Genomic DNA, 26,704 nt, shown 5'->3' with positions numbered 1-26,704 from the left:
CACTCAGTACAGTGGGCTGTGAAAGTATTTTTCCACTTGTAGAGTTTTGCTTCTAGTCCTAGCATATGATCTCCCTGAAATGCCTGTAAGTTCAACGTAAGGTCATATTCATTATCATTTCCATCCTACTTTACCTCATAAGTGGGTCTTCAAAATTACATACTTAAGCATATTAAGTATCAGAATAATCAAGGAAAGATACATATATGAGGCAAGTGGTTTCTATGGAAAATAGTTATTGAGAGAAATGTTTTGTTATTTGGCGCTTTGTTTAATAAAAAGATTTTTTAAAGTTTTTAGAATCTATTATGGACTGGGTCTGTAGAAATAGCCCTGAACTCTTCTTCCCCTGTGAGTAACAAAGTGTATTCCAATGTCTGTTGGGGCAAAGTTGTTCTTGGAGCTCACTCTCCCTGAGCACATTGAATATTTCTCCTCCCTGAGACTCAAATGGAGGGGAACCAAGTTCTATCTCGGGCTTGTCCCCTGCTTCTGTCCTACCATCCACAACCTGAGTCACCCCCTCTCTGTCATGTGCACAATGGCTATTGGGGTGGTGCTATCGGTTCTGAACCAGAAGCTCAGACTAAAGAGCTTGCAGTTCTAAAACCTTAGAATAGGGCACATTACCTAGCTATTCAGAGCCATGTTCCATGGAAAGCTCTCCTGTCTTATGGAGACCTGATGCAACAGGAGGTGGCTCAGATAAGGGAAGCAACTCCACAGTATATAATAAGCCCATTGTATGAGAGTCACACTCCCTTTTAAAACATTTTCTTAAAATCCATTTTACTTCATATTATGAGGTAAATTTTTTGTTCATTTAAAAAACCAATAAGAAAATGTCAAGGGGAAAAAACACCTTTAATCACAGAAAACTAGGTTTCTAACCAAATGATAAACTTTAATAAATCAGTGATATCCAGATCGTGACTTTAAATTTTCACTGATCTGGGGTAGCTACCTGGGTAGCTCAGCCAGTTAAGCGTCTGACTTTGGCTTGGGTCACGATCTCACAGTTTGTGGGCTCAAGCCCCGCCTTGGGCCCTGTGCTGACAGCTCAGAGCCTAGAGCCTGCTTCGGATTCTGTCTCCCTTTCTCTCTGCCCCTCCCCCTTTGCTCTCGCACGTGTGCGCGCGCGCGCTCTCTCTCTCAAAAATAAATAAACATAAAAATTTTTTAAAAAACAGATTCTCGGGGGCGCCTGGGTGGCGCAGTCGGTTAAGCGTCCGACTTCAGCCAGGTCACAATCTCGCGGTCCGTGAGTTCGAGCCCCGCGTCAGGCTCTGGGCTGATGGCTCGGAGCCTGGAGCCTGTTTCCGATTCTGTGTCTCCCTCTCTCTCTGCCCCTCCCCCGTTCATGCTCTGTCTCTCTCTCTGTCCCAAAAATAAATAAAAAAAAAAAAAAAAAAAAAAAAAAAAAAAAAACAGATTCTCAGGGGCGCCTGGGTGGCTCAGTAGGTTAAGCATCCGACTTCAGCTCAGGTCATGATCTCACACTCCATGAGTTCAAGCCCCGCGTCGGGCTCTGTGCTGACAGCTCAGAGCTTGGAGCCTGCTTCGGATTCTGTGTCTACCTCTCTCTCTGCCGCTCCCCTGCTCATGCTCTGTCTCTCTGTGTCTCAAAAATAAATAAAAACATTAAAAAAAATAGATTCTCACTGATCTTTTAGTCTGTAATATCAACATACATGCCTGCTCACTTTGGCTGACCAAGTGTGGGTCTACATTGCCAAATTAAACATGGAGAGAAAAGCTGGCTTCTAGACAGCCTGCCTAAAGTGTTCATTTGAAACAGCTTTTAAGCAAGTATAATTATGATTGGAACTTCTCTCAACCAAACAAAATTCTCTAACGGGCCCTGAGAGATTGAGTCATAGAGAGGTGAAACTGCTAGGTTGATTGGAGTATCACGAGGTCATCAGCCTACCTTCTGCCACCATAAGATGGCTCCACAGAGTCTGCATGCAGCTTGTCTAAAGTACACTGTAGCTCAGTGACCATTCCAAGTTCTGCCTTGCTCCCTCCCTCCCATATCATGCTTTCATCCTTAGTCCTATGTCCAAGGACCTCACAGTCTAATTTCATGATGACCAATCAGGTTAAATGGCGTAAGCCCTTCCTCCTTCCCTTGGCACTTGAACGTATCTTTCTTCTACTCATCTGTCCATCCTCATTTCCAAAGCTGTTCCCTATATCTGGGCCTGTAGTCTCATTCGTTCTTGCTTTCCTGGAGCCTTACTCTCTTAGTTTCCAGCTCTTTTGCCACAACTTGTTCTCTCTCTACTGGCTTCTCTTGCATTGTCCTCAGACAGGCACGTCGTATTTCTTTTGTCCAGAAAAGATCTCTTGCTGTCCCCTAAACCACCACCTCCTCTCTCATTCCTTTCACTGCCAAATTGCTTGTTTTATTACCCACTATTACACCACAAACACTTGAAGGGAAAATTATGACTTGTGATAATTTATGTCTATCAATTATTAGCACAGTATAAAGCAGTGAATAAGGCACAGACTATTGGAGTCTAACAAGCCGGATTCAAATTTGGTCTCACTGGTTACTGTCTAATGACCTTGGGAAGTTACTTAATCTTACTCATCCTCAGCGTTTGTTTCTTTTTTTTTTTTTTTTTTAATTTTTTTAACGTTTATTTATTTTTGAGACAGAGAGAGACAGAGCATGAACGGGGGAGGGTCAGATAGAGGGAGACACAGAATCTGAAACAGGCTCCAGGCTCTGAGCTGTCAGCACAGAGCCCGACACAGGGCTGGAACTCACGGACCGCGAGATCATGACCTGAGCCAAAGTCGGCCGCTTAACCGACTGAGCCACCCAGGCACCCCACAGCGTCTTTGTTTCTAAATGGGGGAAGAGGTGGTGGGAATGATAATGCTTATCTTCAGAGGATAAGATAGAATAGATATTTTTCCAAAGAAGACATGCAAGTGGCCAATAGGCATATGAAAAGGTGGTCAGCATCACTAATAATCAGGAAAATGCAAATCCAAACCACAATGAGATATCACCTCACACCTATTAAGATGTAGAGAAAAGGGAGCCCTTGTGCGTAGTTGGTGGGAATGTAGATTGGTACAACCACTGTGAAAAAGTGGTTCCTCAAAAAACTAAAAATAGAATGACCTTATGATCTGGCAGTCCCACTTCTGGGTATTTATCCAAGGGAGTGAAATCAGTATCTCAAAGAGATAGCTCTAATCCTGTATTCACTGAAGCATTATTCACTAAATAGCCAACATATGGAAATAGCCTAAGTGTCCATCTACAGATGAATGGATAAAGAAAATGTTATATATATAAACAATGGAATATTATTCAGCCATGAGAAAAAAATAAAAAAGGAAATCTTGCCATTTGCAACAACGTGGCTGGACCTTGAGGACATTATGCTAAGTGAAATAAGTCAGAGAAAAATTAATTCAGTATAATCTCATTTATATGTGGAATCTAAAAAAGCCAAACTCATAGAAACAGTAGAATGGTGGTTGCCAGAGGCTGGGGTTTGGGGAAAATGGGGAAATACCAGTTAAAGGGTACAAACTTCCAGTTATAAGAGAAATAAGTTCTGGAAATCCAATGTACAGCATGATGACTATAGTTAACAATGCTGTATTATATACTTGAAAGTTACGAAGAGACTAGATCTTAAATGTTCTCACCAAGGAAGAAGGTAATTTTGTGAGGTGATAAAGGTATAACTAATCGTATTGTGGTAATCATTTCATAATAAATATGTGTATCAAATCATCACATTTTATACCTTAAATTTAAACATTATGGGGCGCTTGGGTGGCTCAGTCGGTTAGGCGTCCAACTTCAGCTCAGGTCATGATCTTACGGTTTATGAGTTCGAGCCCCGCGTCAGGCTCAGAGCCTGGAGCCTGCCTTGGATTCTGTGTCTCCCCTCTCTCTGCCTCTCCCATGCTTATGCTCTGTCTCTCTCTGTCTCTCAATAATGAATAAATGTTAAAAAAAATTTTTTTAATTTACACATTATATGTCAATCATATCTCAATAAAACCAGATAAGAATGATGCCTATCATATAGTGTTGTTATGGAGAGTAAATGAAATTATGATTCTGAAAACCCCTTGCATGGTGTCTGGCACATAGTAGTTGCTCAGAAAGGCTGGTTCCCTTCCCACCTCCACTTACGGTAGGGATTCAGTTGATTGAGTGACCACATGGTCTCCTGCATATATCAGGACATCATTCAGTGGCATGGCATCCAGTTTTTGTTAAGTTTGGGTCTTACTCTTTTCTTTGCCTTGTGTGTTTCAGGTTCACAGCCAGTATCCAACTGAGTTTGAATTCAATCTCTATTACTTGAAGTTCTTGGCTTTCCACTATGTGTCTAATCGCTTTAAAACATTTCTCCTGGATTCAGACTATGAAAGATTAGAGCATGGTATGTATTTGCATGCCCTTGTTTCATCTTTTTTGATAGTTTTTGTGTGTTTTTAAAAAAAAAATTTAATGTTTATTTTTGAAGGAGAGAGAGAGAGAGAGAATGAGCGGGGGAGAGGTAGAGAGAGAGGGAGACACAGAATCTGAAGCAGGCTCCAGCTCTGAGCTGTCAGCACAGAGCCTGACATGGGGCTTGAACTCATAAGCCATGCAATCATGACCTGAGCCGAAGTCAGAAGCTTAACCAACGGAGCCACCCAGATGCCCCACTTTTTTGTGTTTTTAATTGAAAACTCCGATAACATAACTACCCCCAAGTGTGGCAAGGCCATTTTAGGATTTATAAAAGTAGAATAGGTAGGAACGAGTGCCCAGATTCTGAGATTATGTGCTGTACTAGCTCTTAGGGATTGCAAGTGGTCTTCCCTGTAGCACCTTTGAAAGGTGAAATCTGCTTACTATTTTAATATCTCAAAGTGGTATCACCGTTTGAAGAGAAACATTTGACCTAGTTTTTCCATGCCAGGTACACTCTGGTAGGAAAGGTGCCTGCCCTTGGAAGCACTTTGCATAGCAGTAAAGGCTCTGGAGGAAATAGAACAGGATTAAATTCTAGTATTCCCAGTACCAACTGAGTACTTTGGACATGTTAGGTGCCTCTCTGAGTTTCTTCAGTTTCCTCATCTTTAAAATGAGTACAATAATAGCACCTACGCCTTTGGGTCATGATGATCACATTAGGAAATATTTGTAAACTTCTTAGCACAGTTTATAGTGTATAATAATAACTCATTAAATTTTAGACATCTCCATCAATATTATAATTTTTAAGAGCAGTAATACTTGTAAAGAGTAGATTTTAAAAGTCAGGCAGCCCCTGTGAAAACATTCCCACAGGGATTTTACATTCTGTTGTTATAGGGAGAAGAGAAGGGAGGATGTACAGGATCTTGTTAAGAAGACAACAAAGAAAAAAATCAGCTATTTTCAGTATATGTACCTGGATATTCATAAAGAAGACTCTAATAGTAGCTGAAAATATTGACTGATGTTCTCAGTTTACAGTTTACAGTATGTCTTGGGACATACTGCTTTCCAGTGCATGCTGTTAAAATTGTCTAGTGTGATATTTTATACTGTTGGGAAGGGAGACAGCACTGGTTCTTATTTATACTTCTAGACCTTTGTTGACTCAGAATTGTCGTTCCACACGTCATAATCAGAAACTTTATAATTTCTTAAGCACCCATGTTTTGGGAAGATATGAAGGAAAGCTGGTTACAAGAGACATTGGAGTCACTTGGAGAACTTTTAAAATATCTGCTTGGACTCATCCTCAGAGATTCTGATTTAATTGGTCTGAGGCAAGACCTAAGCATTGGGTGTTTTTAAAGCCCTTGATTTTTCCAATGTGTGGCCAGGGTTGAAAACTACCACACTGGACTCTGCAGTTAAAAGGTAGACTAGAAACACTAATTAGTCTTGGGGGCCTCTTACAGGATTTTGTGCAGAGTTGGGCTTGAGACCATCTTTTCTGATAAACTGATGTTGCTTCTTGACTTTTGACTGAGTCATTTCATTCAAAGCAAGACAGCACTGCTAAGGAAGCACCCTTCCTGGCCTTTTAAAGAAATAACCTCCTGGGGCTACTGGGTGGCTCAGTCAGTTGAGCTTCTGAATCTTGATCTCAGGGTCATGAGTTTAAGCCCAGCATTAGGCTCTGCACTGGGTGTGAAGCCTACTTAAAAAAAAAAAAAGAAGAAGGAGAGGGAGGGGGAGGGGGGAGGGGGAGGGGGGAGGGGGAGGAGGAGGAGGAGGAGAAGAAGGAGAAGAAGAAGAAGAAGGAGTTCCTGGGTGGCTCAGTCTGTTAAACATCTGACTCTTGATTTTGGCTTGGGTTATGATCTCACAGTTTGTGAGATCGAGCCCTGCATTGGGTGTTGCATTGACAGCACGGAGCCTGCTTGGGATTCTTCTCTCTCTCTCTCTCTCCCTCTCTATCTGCCCCTCCCTTGCTCACACAGTCTCTCTCTCAAAATAAATAATAAAACTTTTGTTTTTAAAGCTTATTTAAAAAAAAAAGTGAGCTCATGTGAGTGACACATTGACTGTTTGATGGGTGCAAAGATAGGATCAGAAACTCCCTGAAGCACCTCCCCCACCCACTACATTTGGCTTTTGTTAAGTCACCCAAGGATACAGACCACACCCTTCTATCATCCAAAGTCTTCATGACCATGATTTGCAGTATATAAATTACTAAATAAGAAAACACTTTAAATGGCTTCATAATGAACAGCCAACGACTGAAAAAAGAAACATAAAATTATGTTTTTAACTGAACTTCATCACATAACTCTAAGTCCTTCCCATTTCTCCTGAAAAATATGTAGAATGACTCCTGGAATGGAGCTCTGTGAATCTAGATATAGATGTAGGATATAGATTAGAAGAGAGTCGCTATGTGCTGCTAAATACTTGGGAAAACCTTACCAGATGTTTTCCTTCCATTTGGGTTTGTTTCCATATAGCTGTGAAGTTCATTCCTATCCTTAGCTTTGCGGTCACCACCTAAGGTTTCTGCACATACATTGCTGTTCTGAGAGCTGTAAGATATATTTTGCTTTTCATCTGGTACATGCATCATAGTTTTAGGCAAACTGTTGATTTATTTGACTTTTGTTGATTTTTTTTTTTGGGGGGGGGGATTGATTTACAGGAACGTTGTTTGACGATAAAGGAGACAAGCATGCCAAAAAAGGAATTTGTATTTGGGAGTGTATTGATAGAATGCACAAGAGGAGTCCCATTTTCTTTAATTATTTATATTCACCAATGGAAATAGAGGTACAGTAAGAAAGCATTTATGTTTCACTTTCTGAGTATCTAGTGTTAAAGTTTTCCTTACTTTTAAGTATATATAAGCTGTTTAAGCTTTTCATAAACATTGGATTAGGAAGCTATTTAAAATACCAGAAGCTATTTAAAAATTTGATATACACTATGGGTTTGGGTTATGATGGAATAGAGACTGTTCATCATATTCTTGACCACAAAAATTAGGAGCTGGCCCCCAAAATCTAGGAGGGATAACTTCAAGAAAGTCAAAGTGAGGCAACTTTCTCCAGGAAGAAAGACCAAACAAAACTTGAAACCTCAACTGGTTATCTAAGCTGAAAAAATCTAAAATACTTTAGAAAAGATTTTCCTAAGTCCATTTATACCAAAGCTGTGGAAGAACCCTTATGGAACGCTGGATGTTTGAAGCCCAGGTCAAAAGAATGACGTCTCAGGGGCAACCATGCTCTGTGATGCACATCTATGTGAAGTAAGCTCTGAGATGGAACAGACTGGTTTGATGACAAGTGAGAAGTATCACCTTACTCAGGGGCAGGAATGCCCCTGCCCTGGGTCCCATGCATTAGGACCCCATTCTAGCCTTTCTCCAACTATCCCCTCCTCATAAAATGAAGACCACAAGAAACAAGGGTATATGCTTAGATACCCTTTCTTCATCTAAACCATGTACCCAAAATTTCTTGCCTAAATCCAAGTTGCTCACAAAGCTACTTCTTCCGGTCTGTCTCCCAAGCACCGCGGTGCATGTTCCCTTCAGCCTCAAGGGTGCCTAAGAAGTAGCTGTTTGGCAGGTAGTAGACCAAGTTTAGTTTTGTGGACTAGGGTGTATATATATATGTATATATATATATATATACATTCATAAAAGACCTCAGAATATAGGACAGAGCCAAGGTGAGAGGAGCAGGGGATTAGGCCAAGGACTGGGAGCTGGGACCAGCTTTCCCAGTGCCACCTTGGGCCTTGGTATAGAATTCCAAGGAGTCCAAGAATTCTCAGTTTGAGCCTGGTCTTCCAGATCATTAGGAAGTTATATTTACCAAGGTAGAAAGAGAGATATATTTTATTTAATAGTTTATCTTGATGTATAATATCTAAATATTTACATATATGGTATTTGAATCTCCATTCATGCTCTTGCCCTGGACCCTGCAAATGTTAAGGGCTGACCTGCCAGTAAGCTGGGGTACTTTGAGGTCAAGATGAAACTATATTTCAGAATTTTCTTTGAACAGGCCCTGAAGCCCAGTGTAAATGTCTCCAGCCTCAAGAAGTGGGATTATTACACAGAGGAGACCCTTTCCACAGGCCCTTCATATGACTGGATGATGCTAACCCCCAAGCACTTCCCCTCCTCCGAGGACTCTGAAGTGGCTGGAGGAGCTGGCCCCCAGAGCCGGAGGAGAACAGTGTGGCCCTGCTATGATGATATCAGCTGTGCTCAGCCCGATGCTCTCACCAGCCTTTTCAGTGTAAGTCAGGCCTGTGTAGACATGCACAGAGGGCAACAGGGGCCCTGGTAGTACCCGAGGCCTCAGAAACCAGGCTAAATTAAAAGTGGTTCGCATACTTCCGGACATGGCTGTCCTCACTCTGAGCCAGTGTGATACGTAGCATTCCAGGAGAATGAGGAAAACCAAATTTGCTCCCCAACAACAGTAGGGGACCAGGCTCAACTACTGGAAAAGGGTCTCAAAAAAGTAAGTTTTCTGGCATTATGAGGAAGCAATCAAGCAAATGGAGCAATTTGCAGCTTCCCAGCTGTTTTAGCTGCCCAACAGCCTGAGTCAGGCCTGGGTTATGGCTTTTGTGGGTGCTCTACTTCCTCTGGTCAGAAGTGTGGGTAGTTGATGGCCTGATGGGAATACTGCCAGCGTCTCTACAGGGAATATTCTGAACTGAAACAATCCCAGCAGTAGCCACCCTGCTGAGAGCAGCAGCCCTGAGGAAAGGGTTTGAGCCCTGATATGGGCCAAGCAGTTCCTGAAGAGTCTTCGCGCAGTCTTGTGACTGGGAGGAGTGTGCTGCAGTGAAGGCGTCACAGAGGCAGCTGCTCTGATCCCCAGCTTCCTTGTCCCAAGGAAATTCCATTCTTTGTGCATTTCTTGGTTCATTCTTTCCACATCTGGTTTTAAATCAGCAGAGTTAGGGGTTCCTCTGTCAAGGACAGACTCCTACCTCAGCTACTAGGGTTTGGATGCCAGCCCAGTGCTTGGCCTTTTGCAGTGGCCATCAAATTCCCTCTGGGCTAGCCAAAGGTGAAGGTGTTTGGGATACATATTTTATGTCTTTATTTAAGCTATTCTGTACAAAAAGGCCTGATTACAGATCCTAATAAATCATCTTTGCCATAGTGCATCATACCAGCTAGAGTTCACACCACTGCTCCTGGCTTGGGAGACCTCTGAGGCCATTGACTTCAGCTGCCCTTTGACCATGATGTCCACTGGGGCCCAGTACAGAGGAGATGTGGCTCTGGGACACGTCCTGATTTCTATGAAATACTTACTATCAGAAAACTCCTTTTTATTACTTTGCAGGAAATTGAAAGATTGGAGCATAAATTGAACCAAACCTCTGAGAAGTGGCAGCAGCTGTGGGAAAGAGTAACTGTGGACCTTAAAGAAGAGCCCAGAACAGACCGTGTGAGTTGGTAAAATCCTTTGAGGAGCTACTTCTGAGCTTTTTGAGGGTGCTAGGTCAGGTAGGGCCCGCTGCCACAGGTAACCCAGGTGAGTTTATGGCCAAAGAGAAGGGTAGAAAGGGAGGGGTCATGCCCTGGAGGTCCAGGGCAGAAAGTTCCAAATGACTGAATAGTTCCTGAGTGTCTCACTTCACCGCAGTGACATAATACTTGTGTTTCAGGGCCCCGCATCCACGGAAAATTACTGGGTTCTTTTCTATCTGTGCCTCTGTGGTTTCAGCTGATTTTCTACCACGAGTGGGGAGGGGAACACCCGGACCGTATTTGCTTCAGAGAAATAACCAGAGAAAAGAAAATATTTTTAAAAGACAAATTATGCTACTTTCTGTTGCTCACACCCCCTTTTCTGTTTCTGAATTGAGAAACATTTATCATAAAAATATTTTAAAAATAGAGGCACCTGGGTTGCTCAGTTAGTTAAGTGTCTCACTCTTGGTTTCAGCTCAGGTCATGATCTTACAGTTCTCGAGTTCGAGCCCAGGGTCGGGCTCTGTGCTGACAGTGCGGAGCCTACTTGGGATTCTCTCTCTCTCCCTCTCGGTCTGGCCCTCCCCTGCTTGTACTCTCTCTCTCAAAATAAATAAATCAACATTAAAATTTTTTAATATTTTAAAAACACTGTTTTCTGTTTTTCACACCCCCCCTCTCTGTTCAGATTTAAACTTTTATCAGGCATGTAATATGTGCAAAAGACTGTGCTGAGCACCCTGTACACTTTAGCCTCCCACTTACCCCACAGTGAGGGAGTGGTGTCCCTTCTGATGTGTGAGGGGACAGGCACCATCAAATCCACATCACACTAGCTCCAGATGCAACAGAAGGACAGATGTGAATGTTCAAAAGAGCATTTCAGAAAGAAGGAGAGGTCAGCAGGGTCCGATGTCACAGCGGGGCAGGGAGAATCGGGTGTAGAAGAAAGCCTCTGGCATGGTAAGAAGGGATCCTCTGGGCACTAGCTGTTGCCTTCCAATGGCAGTTCTGGAGGTGCTATCAGGCCACAGGTGGGTGCTGTCTTACTGCTTTAATTCTCAGAAAAATAAAATACTTTCTTGATATTTTTTCTGATTATGAAAGTGAGATATACTTATTCTTTTAAATAAGACAATACACAAATAGTTATAAACAGAGGACAAAAATCACCCACAATTTAAAACCTAGAAATAAACCACTAAGCTTATTGTATCATTCAAAACATACATATAAAAGGGATTTGCCATACATACTATTTATTTATTTATTTATTTATTTATTTATTTATTTATTTATTTTATTTATTTTGAGAGAGAGAGAGAGAGAGAGAGAGAGCAAACAGGGGAAGGGCAGGGAGAGAGGGGAGAGAGAATCCCAAGCAGGCCCTTCACTGTCAGCACAGAGCCTGACTCGGGGCTGGATCCCACAAACTGTGAGATCATGACCTGAGCTGAAACCAGGAATCAGACACTTAACCTACTGAGCCACCCAGGTCCCCCCTATACATACTATTTTTTTTTTTAATTTTTTTTAACGTTTTATTTATTTTTGGGACAGGGAGAGACAGAGCATGAACAGGGGGGGTCAGAGAGAGGGAGACACAGAATCTGAAATAGGCTCCAGGCTCTGAGCTGTCAGCACAGAGCCCGACGTGGGGCTCGAACTCACGGACCGCGAGATCATGACCTGAGCCGAGGTCGGCCGCTTAACCGACTGAGCCACCCAGGCGCCCCTATACATACTATTTTAAAACCTGCTTTCTTTTTTACTTACTATGAGGCATACATGGCCTCCCATTGGTCACTGTATATAAACCAGCATGGTAGTTTCAGTGGCTTCTAGAATTCCATTGATGGAAATATCATTTTTTTAGCCAGTCCCCTAATGATAGACATGTAGGTTGTTTCTGAATTTTTACTTTTATAAACAACTGCAGGATAAACCTCTTTGTACATATACCTTGTGTATTTTGCTCCAGTTTTCTCTTTGACATAAATTTTCAGAAATGAAATTATTGGATTAGTTGCTCAATAAAATCTTTGTAAAACTTTCCTAGCTCTTTTTTTTTTTTTTCACTTAAAATGCAAATGTATTACCTTCTATTTTGGGGGGTGGAGGGATGTGTTTTTTCCTGAAGTATAGTTCTTTTTCAGCCCCAGAGACACCCTTCAGGCTCCCCAGGAATTGTGTCTACCAACCTACCTTCCTATCAGAAGAGGTCTCTGCTGCACCTGCCAGACAGCAGCACGGGGGAGGAGCAGAGTGCCAGCATCTCCCCATCCAATGGAGTGGACCGGAGAGCGGCCACGCTGTACAGCCAGTACACAACCAAGAATGATGAGAACAGGTGGGCGCGCTGAGCCCTGCCTGCGGCTGCACCACAGGCCCTTCAATCAGCCAGGCCTGTGCGGTACTGCCTCCTATAAACTTAAATGGGTTTGCCACGTAAATGGGTTTGCCTCAATTCTTTCTTTGTTCCTATTTTAAATGTGTCAAAGGGGTCTTTAAAGAGGAAAAATCAAAATTACAACTAAAATAATGCCAAGAGGTTATAGCTATTTGTGGTTGAGTCCTGATTATCGTTATCTCATGTCAGATCTCTTGAGGGAACATATGTTAGTCAGCACTTTTGTAGTGGCACACGTCAGAAGGCCAGCTCGTGCTAGCTAGCTCAAGCAAAAAGGAATTTACTCACGTAGACTGGGAGGGCCAAGGATGTGCCAGTTTCTCACATAGTATCTTCAAGCTTCTGTTCATTTGCTGGCTCTGCTTTCCTCTGTGGGTTGCATCATTCCCAACATGGCACAAAAGATGGCTACCATGAGCTCCAAACCTCACAAATTTGGTAATTCCAGCAGAAAGAGGCAGTCTTTCCCCCATAAGTCTAGTAGAAAAATTCTGGAGAGAATTCTGATTGCCTTTTTGGGGGACTATCTGAGAGAAAGAGAGACTTGACAGACAAAAACAACAGACATCCTCTTCACAGTACTTTTTAAATGAAAACCAAAGTTAACTGACCTGTCATCATTTCTTCTAGGTCCTTCGAAGGAACACTTTACAAAAGAGGGGCTCTGCTGAAAGGTTGGAAGCCCCGTTGGTTCGTGTTGGATGTAACAAAACATCAGGTAATACTGTCAAAGCCTACAGAAATCACTTTTCTCTAAGCTAGGCTCAGTCCCTGGCTGTTGTACAACTCTAAACAGACAGACACATCCCTCATGTTCAGACAAGGCCTCACATATGCTCCCTTTGGGCTTCTTCAAGGACCCAGCATGTCCCTGAGTTAGGGCAGTAGCCTTTTGAGGGAAGTTCCAAAGTAGCTCTGCCTGATGTATACAGGCAGAGGCAGTGACACTGGGGCCCAGAGCATTAAGAGCACTAGAACTCGGCTTTTCATGCTCAGATATCTTCTGCTGCCTGCTCTTAAAATCCAGGCCAGGAGAGGACCTGAGCTTTTCAGTGGGTTGCATTCCACATGCATATATAGAGCCTGTGCTTGGGAGCAGTCCTCAGAATACAGATTACCTTCATTTTTGCAGCATAAAGCATCCATTCAAAACTGAGGGCATTAATTTATTTGACAAACATTTATTGCTCATCATGTACTGGTTACTAAAGACAGCATCATTTTCCCTCAAAATGAGAGCAACAGTGGAGAGAGGGGGCCCTGAAATAGGCAGAAGGAGCTATACCCACTCAAAGAGGGAATTCTCACTGAGCAAGTACTAGCCTGGACCTCACTGACCATGTTGGGAAGTCCTTTGTCCATTGCTGGGTTCTTAGCTATTGCTACAGCAACCCCTGCAATTCTTAGTATCATGATCTTTGCTCCAGTAATCTCAGGGGTGAGGGATCCCTACCCAAACCTCCAGCCTCTCCACACCCTTCCATGGTGAGATTCTCATGGCCTCCAAATATTCTGACTGTGGGCCTCACCCTACCTTGGAACTGACTGCTCAGCCTGAGGCAGAGGGGTACACATCTTGATTCTCAGTGCATTCATCTCTAAAATGGACTCTGCTGAGAAAGATACAAACTGGTACCCCTATACAGTGCTCTGGTCATACGTGCACCTAGGAAACTCTTTCCAGATACAGATTTGAAATGGGGATCACATTTCCCTCTGCTCAGGGAATTTCATAAAAGTTACACAGTCTCTGTGGAAGAATATAGAGAATTTATTTACAAATATGCAATGGAAGCCCTTGGTTGGGGGGGGTGGGTTGTACTTTAAAATAACAATGTGTCTGAAATCATAGAGCCTACACTGTGGAGAAAAGTTCCATTAAACCACTAAATATAACATAGGACAATGTCATAATTTTTCTGTAATTTACAGTTACACCAAATTATACTTGCATTCTTACCGATCTTTTGGATTTAACACGAAAGGTATATAGTTTTTCCATTTAGACCTACTTATACCATGCCTGACTGGAGAGACAGAAAAGTCTGAGGCCAGAACCACAGTGACAGAGGCATCAGACCCTTTCCTACTGTGTAAGTTAGAGAGTGAAATCCAGACTCATTTAGTTAGAGAGTGATATCCAGTCCTGGCACATGATAACCACTCAGTCAAATGTTGAGCTATTTATTGTTTTTCAAAAATCAATTTAAATGTTTGTTTGTTTATTTATTTATTTATTTATTTTGAGAGAAAGATTGAGAGAGTGTGTGTGTGTGAGTGCAAGCAGGGAAGACAGACAGAGAGAGAGAGAGACAATCTCAAGCAGGCTCCATACAGTCAGTACAGAGCCCGATGTGTGGCTTGACCCCATGAACCCATGAGATCATGACCTGAGCTGAAATCAAGAGTCAGACATGTAACTGAGTGAGCCACCCAGGTGGTGCCCCTCAAAAATCACTTTAGATTTACATGTGGTTTGGCAACTTGTATTTTTTATATGGTATATCTTGAACATATTTTCCAACCAGTTCATATAGATCTTCCTTATAATTTTTGAAAAGCTATATAAAGTAGTCTGTATCATTGATATAATTAACCAACCATCATTTAATTAACCAACACCCCAATGAAAGACAGATACATCTTTTCAGCTTTTACCTGATCAAAACAGTGCTGAAGGAAACCTCTTTATGTGTATCTCTGCATGCTTGTGGGATTGTTTCTGTAGGATACATTTCTAGAGGTGAGAAGGTATATCAATAGGCATAAACATTTTAAATTTTAGATGATATTGCCAAATTGTCCAAAAAGTTTCTAACAAATTATATTTCCACTAGCAATGTTTGAGAATACCTTAGTGCCTTGCCCTCACTGTGAATATTTCTTAATCTAAGTGAAAAGTGAAATCTTACTGATTACATCCCTTTTCTTTCATCAGTGAAGTTGCCCATCTTTTTAAATATTTATAGGTCTTTTGCATTTCCTCTGTGACTTACCTATTGAGATTTTTTTGACCATTTTTCTACTAAATTGTTTATCTTTTTCTTATCAATTTCTAGGAATCCTGCATATTTTTCTAAACAACCTCTTTTATATGTTACATATATTTTTTACAATTGTTAGCTGACATTTAGTTTTAGTTTTTAACATGTAATACTTTTATTCATTCGAATTTCAGAAAAATATGTCTTTTTCCTCCTTTCTGTCAGCCACCTAGTCCTCCTTCCGAAAAGCAACAGTGTTTTTATTTTCTTGCTTATTATTTCAGACACAGTTTAGCAAGGTACAGAGGCAAGTATTCAAATACATTTTGAAAAGTCATACCATTTTCCTTTTCTGTGTCTCTTATTTCCCATCTGTATCCTTTTGGTTCCAGCTGCGATACTATGACTCAGGTGAGGACACAAGCTGTAAAGGCCACATTGATCTGGCTGAAGTAGAAATGGTCATCCCCGCTGGCCCTAGCATGGGAGCCCCAAAGCACACGAGTGACAAGGCTTTCTTTGATGTAAGTTGATCTCACTACATCTCACTAGAAAACCTGGCTCTGTCTGTACATGATTCCTTACAATCCATCCACCTCCAAGAATTATGGGGCCTCAGAGCAATTGGTGGTGACAGATGATAACCCCTTGGCTATGGAAATTGCTCCAGAACTTGAACTTAGCACTCGATCCCCAAACCTGACATCTCCAAGCTGTCCATCTCCAAGCTGTCCATCTCCAAGCTGTGGTGCGCTGCTTTGCACAAAGGACTCCTTTACTGGGTGTCCAGACATGGAAGCAGATGAATTCCTTGATAAAAACATTGTTAGTTATTTTATTCACCACCTATTCAAGAACAGACACTACTTCCCTTTGGATCCAGTGGTCTTCATGTTTGACCATCCATAAAAATTGTCCTTAGTCATATATGATGACTGTTGGTCCTAACATCTTCAACAGCCCTTAGGTGAGCCTCAGGGAGTTTGATGGGCCACATGATAGGGTTCTCATCCAGTTCCCATAGCCAAGCAGGGTTTCATAAAGAGCACAGCCACACTCAAGGGCTCTGCTCTGGCTATGAGGCCATTTACCTGATTCCAGGCTTCCAGTATGTCCCCAACTTAAGCCTTTAGAGAAGGGGATGGAAAGAGGACAAGAAAGACAACTTCTTGGTGGGGGTGAAACTCCGGCTTCCCTGAGGAGCCCAGGGAGCTGCACTGCACTGCTCCCGGTGCAGTGCATGGGAGAGGCCAGAGGCTCCTGACCCTCCTCCTTAGGAGTAAGGCTCTCCTAGTATGTCTCCTTTTTCTGCCAGTGTCGTTCTATTAACATCTACTGTGACTCTGGGGACCAAAGAAACAAAGTGACTATAATGGCAGTGACAGTATGGTAGTGGAGGGAAGAGAAAACATAGAGATTTTGAAGCAGTACGGAGAGGGAAGTTCACTGAGATTGATTCACACACTTGCCCAAAGCCATAAAACAGGCCTGCCCTTCATCTCTGCTTCTGTTCATTTGGTTTTGTAGCTCAAGACCAGCAAACGTGTGTATAACTTCTGTGCCCAGGATGGACAGAGTGCCCAGCAGTGGATGGACAGGATCCAGAGCTGTATCTCTGACGCCTGATGCCCATGGTCAACCCAAGCAAAAAAGAGGGAGGAAAGCCTCGTGCTGTCAGATAGAATAAAGTGCATGAATCCTTGAGGAGCTGACAGCTTCCTCTTTGGTTCTGAGGAGTCATCCCAGGCCTGAGGTTCTTCTGCCCAGTCTTACCCAGTGCCCTCTTTGAACAATTGCTATGTCTGCTTAGCCTGAATGAATATGTCACAGAGGTCTGGTCAAGAACCCCAGGCACTCCCTGTATCTTGCACTAGGTTGTTCTAACAGGGTCTTAGTGGTTAGGGATCAGAAGAATGCTTCCTGAGCCAACTGTCACCCATCCCCTAGATAAATGGTTTCTATTTACTTGAGTCCTTCTTGATGAAACTAGATCCTTTTTGTTCCCCAAGGTCATAATTTCCTTGGAGAGCTTTCTGACAAGCAAAAATCAAAACCCCGCCAACACTATCTCATGTTCTGCACAGAACAGATTTCCCAGCAGAATAGCTCCTACTCCTACTGCCTGACCTTAGAGATGCTCAGCTATCTGGTGCTGCCAAAAGGTGCTTCCATAACCCCTGCTCGGCCATGGGGGATCACAGCAAGAACATGAGTGCTCAGTGGCAGACGGGGAACACGCAGGATTCTCCTGAAGGAGAAAGACGGTCCAGGGAATGATGCAACAATGACAAGGCCAATGCAGGAAAATACTACTTTCAAACACTGAATTTTTCTAGGCCACAGGTGCCCTGAGGATCCAGGACTTTGTGTTCCTGTGTATTCTTCTGTTCCCTGACAGCTCCTTACACAGAATAACATGCAAAAAGCTGAATGCACTAACTCACAAAATAAACACTTGCACTGAACTCCTAATGAAGTGAAGGTGTTGGAAAGACAGAAGCAAGCTGTCTACAAGCACATTACACCTGTGCCAGGGGCTGTGTCTGTGGCACAATCAGATACCCAAACAGCACTTGTGCATGTGAACAGTAAGAACTGTTTGTAGATTTTCTCTACTTTTGATAACCTTGTGTTTGTTCAGCTAAAGATCCGAGGAATGCTGTTTGTTCCCTGTGAGGAGCAGCAGCATCTCTGCTACAGGCATTGAAGCCCAACTGGAGTCAGAGGTAGCTAGATCGCTGTTTTGAAATGTTAATATGTTAAATACCAAACTAATATTTCAAAAATATGTACATACGATTTCTATATCCTTGTTTTTCAGATAGCCTACTTATAATTTAATATAAAAGTAACTGATTCATGCATAAGATTTCAGTAATGAAAATAGTTCCCTTTTTAAAAAATAAAAAAAAACCACTTTGTCTTTGTAGATGAAAAATAAATCAGATTTTCAAATTTAAAATTACCTACACTCTAGGAAATAGACCTGTGTTAATATATAAGAAATTGGGGATAATAAGAATGAAGGATTTTTCTACCATTTTCATTTTATAAATTGCCACCTGTGAAAATGATTTTTGCACATTATTTGTATTTTTTCTTTGTATATGAAATAATTTTTTGTACTTTGTAAAATACGGAGCCCATTGTACCTTCAGCGATTTGAGACTGTATACAGTGCTTCTTTTATAACTGGATTCTTTTAACTTTCATAAAGGTTACATGCCTTACATGCACTAACCACCCCGAATTAAATTTATTTCTTAAGAAAGAGCATCCCTCATTTACTGTGAAATAAAACTCATCGTGTAGTGCGTAGCACTAAGCAGGCAACATTCAGGATTTATATATGAGACTAAAAGCTCAAGAGTAAAACAGCCCATGTGGTGCCCTGGTTCTATTAATGCCATCACTGCCCTTTGCATAGAAGGTTACCAGAGACATTGGACAAACTGGCATGAGCTTCTGGGTTCTGGACGTGCTGCTGCAGAGTTTAGGTAAGAGACCTGAAGCCACTGTTTGTGCTCTAGTGAGCTGTGTGAAATTGGTGAGGTCCTTTACATCATCTGGGTCACAGTTTTACCACCTATGGTATGTGACAATTTGTGAGAATTTTAAGCAGGATGAAGTGAACTCTGGTTGGGTGGCTGTTTTTTCTGCTTCAGGAAATTGTTAAATATCACATGGGGATCAGTGCTTTCAGTTCTGGACAACACTTCTTCTACCTAAACCCTTGGAGTTTACCTTGGGGACCTTAGCTACATCTCAACATGTAGCCAACAGAATGCACATTCTCATCTCGGGGCTGAACCTCTAAGTCTCTTGATATCCAGGAGCCCTCTATGAGCCAGGCAAAAAGGGCCCATTGAGCCTTCAGATCTTCTCAGTCTAGAGGCCTCATGTGATCCAGGCAAGGGTTGGTCCCAGGCCTCTCTTCTTAATGGCTGGTCCTGGGACCTGCCATTCTGCCCCTGCTGTGTCCCTGAGTTTCAGTCACAGGGGAAACAACTGAGATTAGGGGTTGAGCACAAGAATATCCAGATGCCCTTCATGCCTCAGATCTTAGCTGTGAAGGGGAGAAAAGCACTGGACTCCAAGGAAGAAGGACTAGGGCCTGGCACTGTGTCAGAGGCTTGACCGCCACCAGCCCCCCACGTTGGCACCTGTGACAGAGCCTGTCCGTGGCTGGGCTCTTGAAAGATGCAGATCTCAAAAGGAGCACATTCATACAGGTCTCACTCCCCAAACCCTTTGGCCCGAGTTCTTTATTCTCACTTCCCAGTGGCTCTCCTCCAGAGCTAGAGCTTATACTGTGAATGGTATGGCAGGTTTGCTTCTCAACAGAAATGGACATCTCTAGATATTTCATTGGAAGTTCTTTTAAGAGTTGTTAAGTAACCCCATCATCCTATAAAGAATTTCTGAACAGTCTCAAGCTGATAGCCGGGAAATGCCTTCAGCAGCAGCAACAGAAGCTATGAATTAAGCAAAGAATAAGACAGTATTGCTGAAGAGATAGAGCTTAGAGCAGCACTGTAAAATAGGTACATATTGGGAGCCATATAATGTATGTTTCTTAATATTATTTCATTTTTGAGAGAGGAGGGGCAGAGAAAGGGGGAGACAGAGGATCTGAAGCAGGCTCTGCACCAACAGCACAGAGCATCACTCAGGGCTCAAACCCTTGAGCGAAGGGATCCTGACCTGAGCTGAAGTTGGATGTTTAACCAGCCAAGCCACCCAGGCACCCCTATAATGTATCTTTTTTAAAGTAAAAAGAAATAGATGGAATTAATTTTAATAACATTTCATCTTATTTTCAAGATATTTTATTTAACCCAGTGTATCAAAAATATTTCAACATGTAATCAGTACAAAAAATTATCAACGCTCTGTCTTCATGCAGTTTACCCATTGGGCTTGGCCTCACTCAGGCTCAGTCCCAGAAGTAGTATTTCCATCTTATAGATGCTGTCAGGCCATCCGTTTTTATGACCTGATGTATCCAACAGAACCCAAGTCATCATGGGCAGTTTCAGATGTCCCTCTTGGTGTAACTTGGTCGAATGTTCTGTCTCTACCAGAGCCTAGTAACATGCCATAAACTGCTTCTCAAAATGTGCGTAATCCACAGTCACTGATAACGTGGCCCTGCTGTGGCATCCCAGAGGCCTATTTTGGGATTCTCCCACTGGGCTTGCCATAAGCTCCATGCTATTACATCTTTCCTCTTCCCACTGCTGACATTTCCAACACCTCCAGCTTCCAGGCTACCATGCCCGGACCTTTTTCAGAGCATTTTCCTGTCATGGGACCCCACTCCCCATAGCTGGCAGCTTTACACGTCACCCAGAATAATATGTTGCCTCTAACCCAAAGATGGTTGCCAGGCACTGTGCTCTCTTCACCATGTCAAGAGATACAATATGCAACAATTTATCTTATTCTTTACTTTTGCTTCCTTTTACTGACCACTGAACCACTTAAAAAGTTCACTAAAGTGGCAGGTCCTTAGGTCTTCATAGGTTTTATATGCTGTACTTGGAAGTGCATGTGACTTAACCATGGCCTCCAGCTTAGGGACACCTCTTACTCATCCTGCCTAATCAGCACCGGGTCAGGATCGGTGTGACATTCTGTGGGATGTCCACATGGTCCTGACCTCTTAGGATTAAGACAGAGGGAAAGGCAGTTTACACAACCCTGAGGCAAAACTGTAAATGAATATTGTTGCCCATCCCATGTGAATAGGAACTGTTTCTGATCTTTTCTAATTGGAATGGAAAAGAACACATTGACCAAGTGACTGCAAACCACATACCTATGGCTTTATTAATCTGCTCTAGCTATCATTCCATGTCTGACACACAGCAGGGCTCCTACTTGGTTATACCTGAGGCAATCTGTCTAGTCTTGCTCCAAGATCCAGCCGATTCATGCAGAGGTCAGATGGGCAAATTAAATGGAGAAATGGTAAGGGACCACGACCCCTTCATCCTTTAAATTGTTAATGGTGGCATTAACTTCTGTCACATCCCCTGGTATAAGGTGAGTTTTTTTATTTTCTATCTTGGGCAAGGCAAAGGAGCAGGGAAATGGCAATTTCAGAAATTTGTACTTGGCCTTCTCTACTGAGATTTCTCCCACCCAGTAAGCCAGTGACCTGAGGTGGGGATCCCTTCAGGCCAGAGCATGTAAGTTCTAACTAAGCAGTCGGGTACAAGGGCCTTCTGGGCAGCTTCGTGGACCCAGCAAGCCAGACCTTAGCCACAACTCCACTTTCTACCTGACCGCCACAGGCCTCCTTCTAAAAAAGGGCCCACGATGACACTTTGAGTCTCCAGATGTTAATGTCAACTAAACCTCTGTGTCTGCTAGTCCCCTTTCTTTTGTGAACAGTCACCCAAATACATTTCCCACCTTTGGGGAAAAACTCCAGGAACCATCACTATACATACTTGTTGCTGTTTTGCGGAGTCCTTCTTACTAGACACTGGCCTCCTCTTCAGTCAGTGGGTCCCATATCTGCAAATTGGTTCAGGTCTGGGGACTGAGCAAGAGACCAAGAATTTCCCTTGCGCCTGCCTCCTGCACCTCCATTCCTGTCTGCTTTTTAAATTGCAGGTATTGGGGCGCCTGGGTGGCTCAGTCAGTTGAGCGGCTGACTTCGGCTCGGGTCATTATCTCGCGGTCCGTGAGTTCAAGCCCCGCGTCGGGCTCTGTGCTGACAGCTCAGAGCCTGGAGCCTGTTTCAGATTCTGTGTCTCCCTCTCTCTGACCTTCCCCCATTCATGCTCTGTCTCTCTCTGTCTCAAAAATAAATAAACGTTAAAAAAAATTTTTTTTTAAATATTTAAATTGCAGGTATTAAGCAGAGCCTTATTGGCTGCCTGGTTTGCCCCTAGGGACACCATGCTCTGTTAGCTTTCTCCGCAACTTTCTATGGGTTGAGCCCCCTTTCCTGCCCCTCTGTCATTACTGGCCTTACACAATGTATCCATTCCAGCACACCCACTTTTGCCAGCTTCTTTAATTTCTTCTTTACCATCTGCCAGGAAAACTCGGGTATTTCCATTTCACTGAGTGTTGGCCACTGCTTTTTCCAGGCTTCTAAGAGCCACCCCAGCAGAATCTTCCCCATCCTCTAGTGGCCCATCTAGGGTATTAAATCTGTGTCTCAATAGAGTCCCCCCAAATCCCTGAATGCTTGCTTTTCCAGTCTCACACCCAGCCCCCTTAAGCATTCCCAAAATGCAATCCCAGGAGCATTCCCCTGGCTCCTGCCAGTGTCCGTGATAGTTACCATTCTTTCATGTAGTGTCTCTTTCCTCCATTATCAGGCCCAGTGTGTCCCCAGCTGGATTAGTCTGGAATTCAACCCTAATTACTGTCCTAGGCTACCAGGAGAGGAAGTGGGGGCAGCACCTGAGAGGGTACCTGTTGCCCAGCAAGGGTGAGGCCTCTGTGGCATCTTTCAGCACAGCAGAGATGGGAGCTCTTAGGAGGAGGGATGGCCGTCTCTGCAAGCATCAAGGGTCAGGAAGGCTGCAACACCAACATCTTCAGGGGCATCCATCCTGATGTCTTTAGCTCATGTTTCAGGGTTCCAGTTTTTCCCCACCAGGGCCTGACCTTCACATAACTACCTTGGCTGAGCAATCAGACTTATCTGTGCAACTCTTATCTCCAGCCTGCCTCTCAGCTATATCTGTTCTCCACTGCCAGAGATAAGGGCTTCTTTGTAAGCTACCGTGGAGGCCTGCCGGCTCTCACACCTCCCTGTTAACTGCTTGTCAGTGGCCCATAGTCCCTCTTCATCCCTCTGCAGAACATCAGCATGAGTTCACAGTAACCAGCCAACTTTTTGAGGGCATTGTTCCCAACCCCCTTATTTTTCGAATGCCTGGATTATCACACCTACCTCAACATTCTTCTCCTCCAGGAAACTGGAAAATTCCCAGTGAAATATTCCCAGTGAAATATTTGAGCTGCTACCTTGCTTTAGGGACTATCTGGGGCCCCCATCAACCAGGACAGCATCCTCCTCCCCATCCGCTGTGACAGTCCCAGATCCCCATCTTGCCACTGTTTTCCTCAGACCGCTTATGTTAGTTCTGGTCCTTCCACTAAGACAGGACTCTGCATGCAAAAGACTGACAGGGGGAACAGGTATGAGGGTTAGGGGAGCAGGACACTGGTCAGGGAGCGGGGTGGGGTGGGGGCGGTGAGAGGGACATCAATGATGTAGGTTTGAGCCCTGTGAACAAGAGACAAGAGGATGGAAGGTGGGGTGGAAGAGTCTTGGGCTGCAGTTCAGATCTAAAAATAGCAAGGCCAGTGGGGAGCCCTGTGTGCCAAAACTGCCCACCAGGGAAATCTTGTATCTCCCTAGAAGAAACCCACCTTAGTCACTGGCTGACAGCAGCCTGTGGGCCTCAGCATAAAAACTGTGACGGCTATGGGAGCACAGTTGCGGGGGCTAGTCTGAAATCTGAGAGTTGCATTTTCATGGCCACCACCCAAGGTCTAGGTACTTCTCTTTTGGATCTCTAGACCCAAAGGAACAAAGGTGTCAGCATTTTCTACCTGAGGGCAGTATATACTGAAGCTTCTGGCTCTGTCACATACTAGCTTTTTTTGGCCTAACTTCTCTGAGCCTTATTTTCCTCACCTATAAAATGGGGATGAAAGCTGTGTACCTGGATAAAAGTACCCAGGACAAATGGATTCTCAACATAGCATTGATTGAATCAGATTTACTCAAATATGTAATAAACACCTAGTACAGCCTGGGCATGGGCACTCTTTCAGTCTCAAGAAGTCTCTGGATGAGTAAGATACAGCACAGGCCCAAAGAGCTCACAACCAAAAGAGACCATCTGTGGTGTGCAGAATAAAGACCCCCATGCCCAAAGACGTGTGCATCCAAATCCCCAGGATTTGTGAACATGCTACATGACATGGCAAAGGACAATTAAGGTTGCAGATGAAATTAAGGCTGCTCATCAGCTGACCTCAAGGTCATCTTGGATGGGTCCAGTGTCATCACAAGGGTGCTTATAAGTTGAAGGAAGGGGGGCGCCTGGGTGGCTCAGTCGGTTGAGTGTCCGACTTCGGCTCAGGTCATGATCTCGCAGTCTGTGAGTTCCAGCTCCACGTCAGGCTCTGTGCTGACAGCTCAGAGCCTGGAGCCCGTTTCAGATTCTGTGTCTCCCTCTTTCTCTGACCCTCCCCCGTTCATGCTCTGTCTCTCTCTGTCTCAAAAATAAATAAACGTTAAAAAAAAAAATTATAAGTTGAAGGAAGAGGCAGAAGTGAGTGGCAGAGAGATGCAACATGAGAAACACGGCCAATCATTGCAGGCTTTGAAGATGGAAGGGGCCATGGGCCAAGGAATGTGGGCAGCCTTTGGAGGAAGCTGGAGGAGGCAAGGAAACATTCTCCCCCGAAGCCTCCAGAAGGAATGCAGGCCTGCTGACACCTTGAGACCCATTTGGACTTCAGACCTTCAGAACTGTAATATATCTGTTCATTTGTTTTGTTACAGAAATTAACCCATTTATTATAGGCTAGCTATGTTTCAAATGGTAGAGCTTCTACTGGCCTGCCAACTCCTTCAGTCTTCTGATGGCTGACTTTACTGTAACAGGAGAAGTGGTGTTGTAGGGCCGGGCACCACTGGCTACCATTTTCATGCAGGAACCACAAGGCCAGATCCCCACAGCTCACCTCTTCATCTTGGTTTTGCCACAGAAGGAGCAAGTGTCCTTGGTATGCTGACTTATTTCTTATTTACTTCACCATTTTCCTGAGGGAGGCACCATAACAGGTCCCATATTTACCAATGATTCCAACCTTCTTGGTGCATTTAACCATGTTGCCACAAACTAGATCCGAGCCCAGAGAGCAATAAATCTGTTGTTTTAAGCCACTAAATCTGTAGTAATGTGTTAGAACAGCAACAGGAAACTAATAGGGCATGACACAAATGCCCCACAGTGATGTGTGCAGTGACAGAAGTGTGTGCAGGGCACAGGAGCCCAGGACAGGGACACTGGATGCGGGATGGCCCAAGGAGAGGCAAGAGGGAGGCAGAGGGCTGAAGTGCCATGGGAGACGTGGGCTTCAGGGGCTGTGCTTGCAGGGGGTTACTGCAAGACCCTGGGGGGCTGGGGGCACTCACACACATATATGCAAACACATCCTGACACACAGACAACAGACAAGGGCATGCATGTTCACCATGTACACTTGCACATGTACCCACCCTTGTGTCACAGGCACTTTATGTGCACACTGACACAAGCCCACCTGTCACCTAGAGTCCACCAGTGTTTGGCATCCTCTCTCAACATCCACATTTCCTGGGGGCAGCTGAGTTTAGCAGGTGGGGCTGGGGGTCCCTGCTGTGACCCTATCACTTGAGACGTCACCAGTGGGAGGCAGCTGGGAGTTATTTCTCTGCTGGGGCTTCAGTATGTGAGGTGCCACGGCAAGCCTGACCATGCACATGTTCCCCTCAAACCTCCTACTGTAGGATGGAGCCTACTATGAATGAGCTAGTCACCCCAAATCAGACTGTCCATCTTCCTGTGCATTTGTCTGCCCATGATTCATTCAGTCAACATGCTTTTATTAGTAGTTGCTATGTGCTGGTGCCCGTTCTGGTTACTTTGGACCCCAAGTAAAATAAGCCATTATCCATACCTGCAAGGTATGATATCTAGCATAATCAGAGCTGTGACCTGGTGGGACAGCTAGGGTCCTGCAGAAACCTAGCTAGGAAACCTGCAGGGTCCTAGCTAGGGTCCTGCTAGTCCAGCCCTGGGTGGGCATCCAGAGAAGACTTTCCAGCATGAAAAACTGATGTGACTGCAGTCATTTCAAAATAGAGTCAGGGAGGCCACTACGGAGAAACGGCCTTACCTGCCCTTGTTTGAACTGGGCAAAACAGCAGTTGTTTTAAGCAATTGTCCACAGAGTCAACAGGACAGCAGGCATCCTGGCCAAAAACTGTTGGTTGTGGACTTTCTGAAGACAGAGCAGTTAACTAAAGCGTACCAGGAATAGTTCTGTGTGTTAACAGAAGACTCAGTGCACACAGCAGTGCAGCCTGTTTGTACCAAGTCATGGAATTACCAGCCTTCCTCCTTCCCATAAAACCCCTTGCTTTCACCTAAAGGCAAGACGCTTCGCTGGTTACTGCCAGAATCTGTGCTCCCCAAACTGCAATTCTCTGATCCCAAATACACACTCGTTTGCCTCTTGTCGTGACTATTTTCAGGTTGACACCTGAATAAATGACATTTATGCTAAGTCTTAGGCCAGGAAGGAGGTAGCTGGGCGAAGAAGTC

The 26,704-nt window shown here is 43.9% G+C and overlaps 1 protein-coding gene and 1 pseudogene across 4 annotated transcripts in view; one reads left to right on the top strand and one right to left on the bottom strand.

Annotated features, from left to right (window-relative positions):
* SBF2 (SET binding factor 2) overlaps window positions 1–18,621 on the top strand; it is a 484,561-nt gene extending 465,940 nt beyond the window's left edge. For all 4 annotated transcript variants that reach the window (XM_058688209.1, XM_058688205.1, XM_058688206.1 and 1 more), the window contains 8 exons: window positions 4,301–4,427; window positions 7,146–7,273; window positions 8,521–8,757; window positions 9,826–9,930; window positions 12,113–12,306; window positions 12,997–13,084; window positions 15,743–15,874; window positions 16,878–18,621. In XM_058688209.1, the coding sequence (XP_058544192.1) occupies window positions 4,301–4,427; window positions 7,146–7,273; window positions 8,521–8,757; window positions 9,826–9,930; window positions 12,113–12,306; window positions 12,997–13,084; window positions 15,743–15,874; window positions 16,878–16,976 (1,110 nt within the window). In that variant the 3' untranslated portion in view covers window positions 16,977–18,621. The remainder of the gene's footprint in view (window positions 1–4,300; window positions 4,428–7,145; window positions 7,274–8,520; window positions 8,758–9,825; window positions 9,931–12,112; window positions 12,307–12,996; window positions 13,085–15,742; window positions 15,875–16,877) is intronic.
* A 6,024-nt stretch (window positions 18,622–24,645) lies between these two features.
* Window positions 24,646–25,656, bottom strand: LOC131487459 (large ribosomal subunit protein eL43-like; annotated as a pseudogene).
* Between the last annotated feature and the right edge of the window lie 1,048 nt (window positions 25,657–26,704).

Source organism: Neofelis nebulosa, chromosome 10 (genome assembly GCF_028018385.1).
Source record: "Neofelis nebulosa isolate mNeoNeb1 chromosome 10, mNeoNeb1.pri, whole genome shotgun sequence".
Lineage (NCBI taxonomy): Eukaryota > Metazoa > Chordata > Mammalia > Carnivora > Felidae > Neofelis > Neofelis nebulosa.
This window is presented reverse-complemented; position numbering and strand designations above follow the sequence as displayed.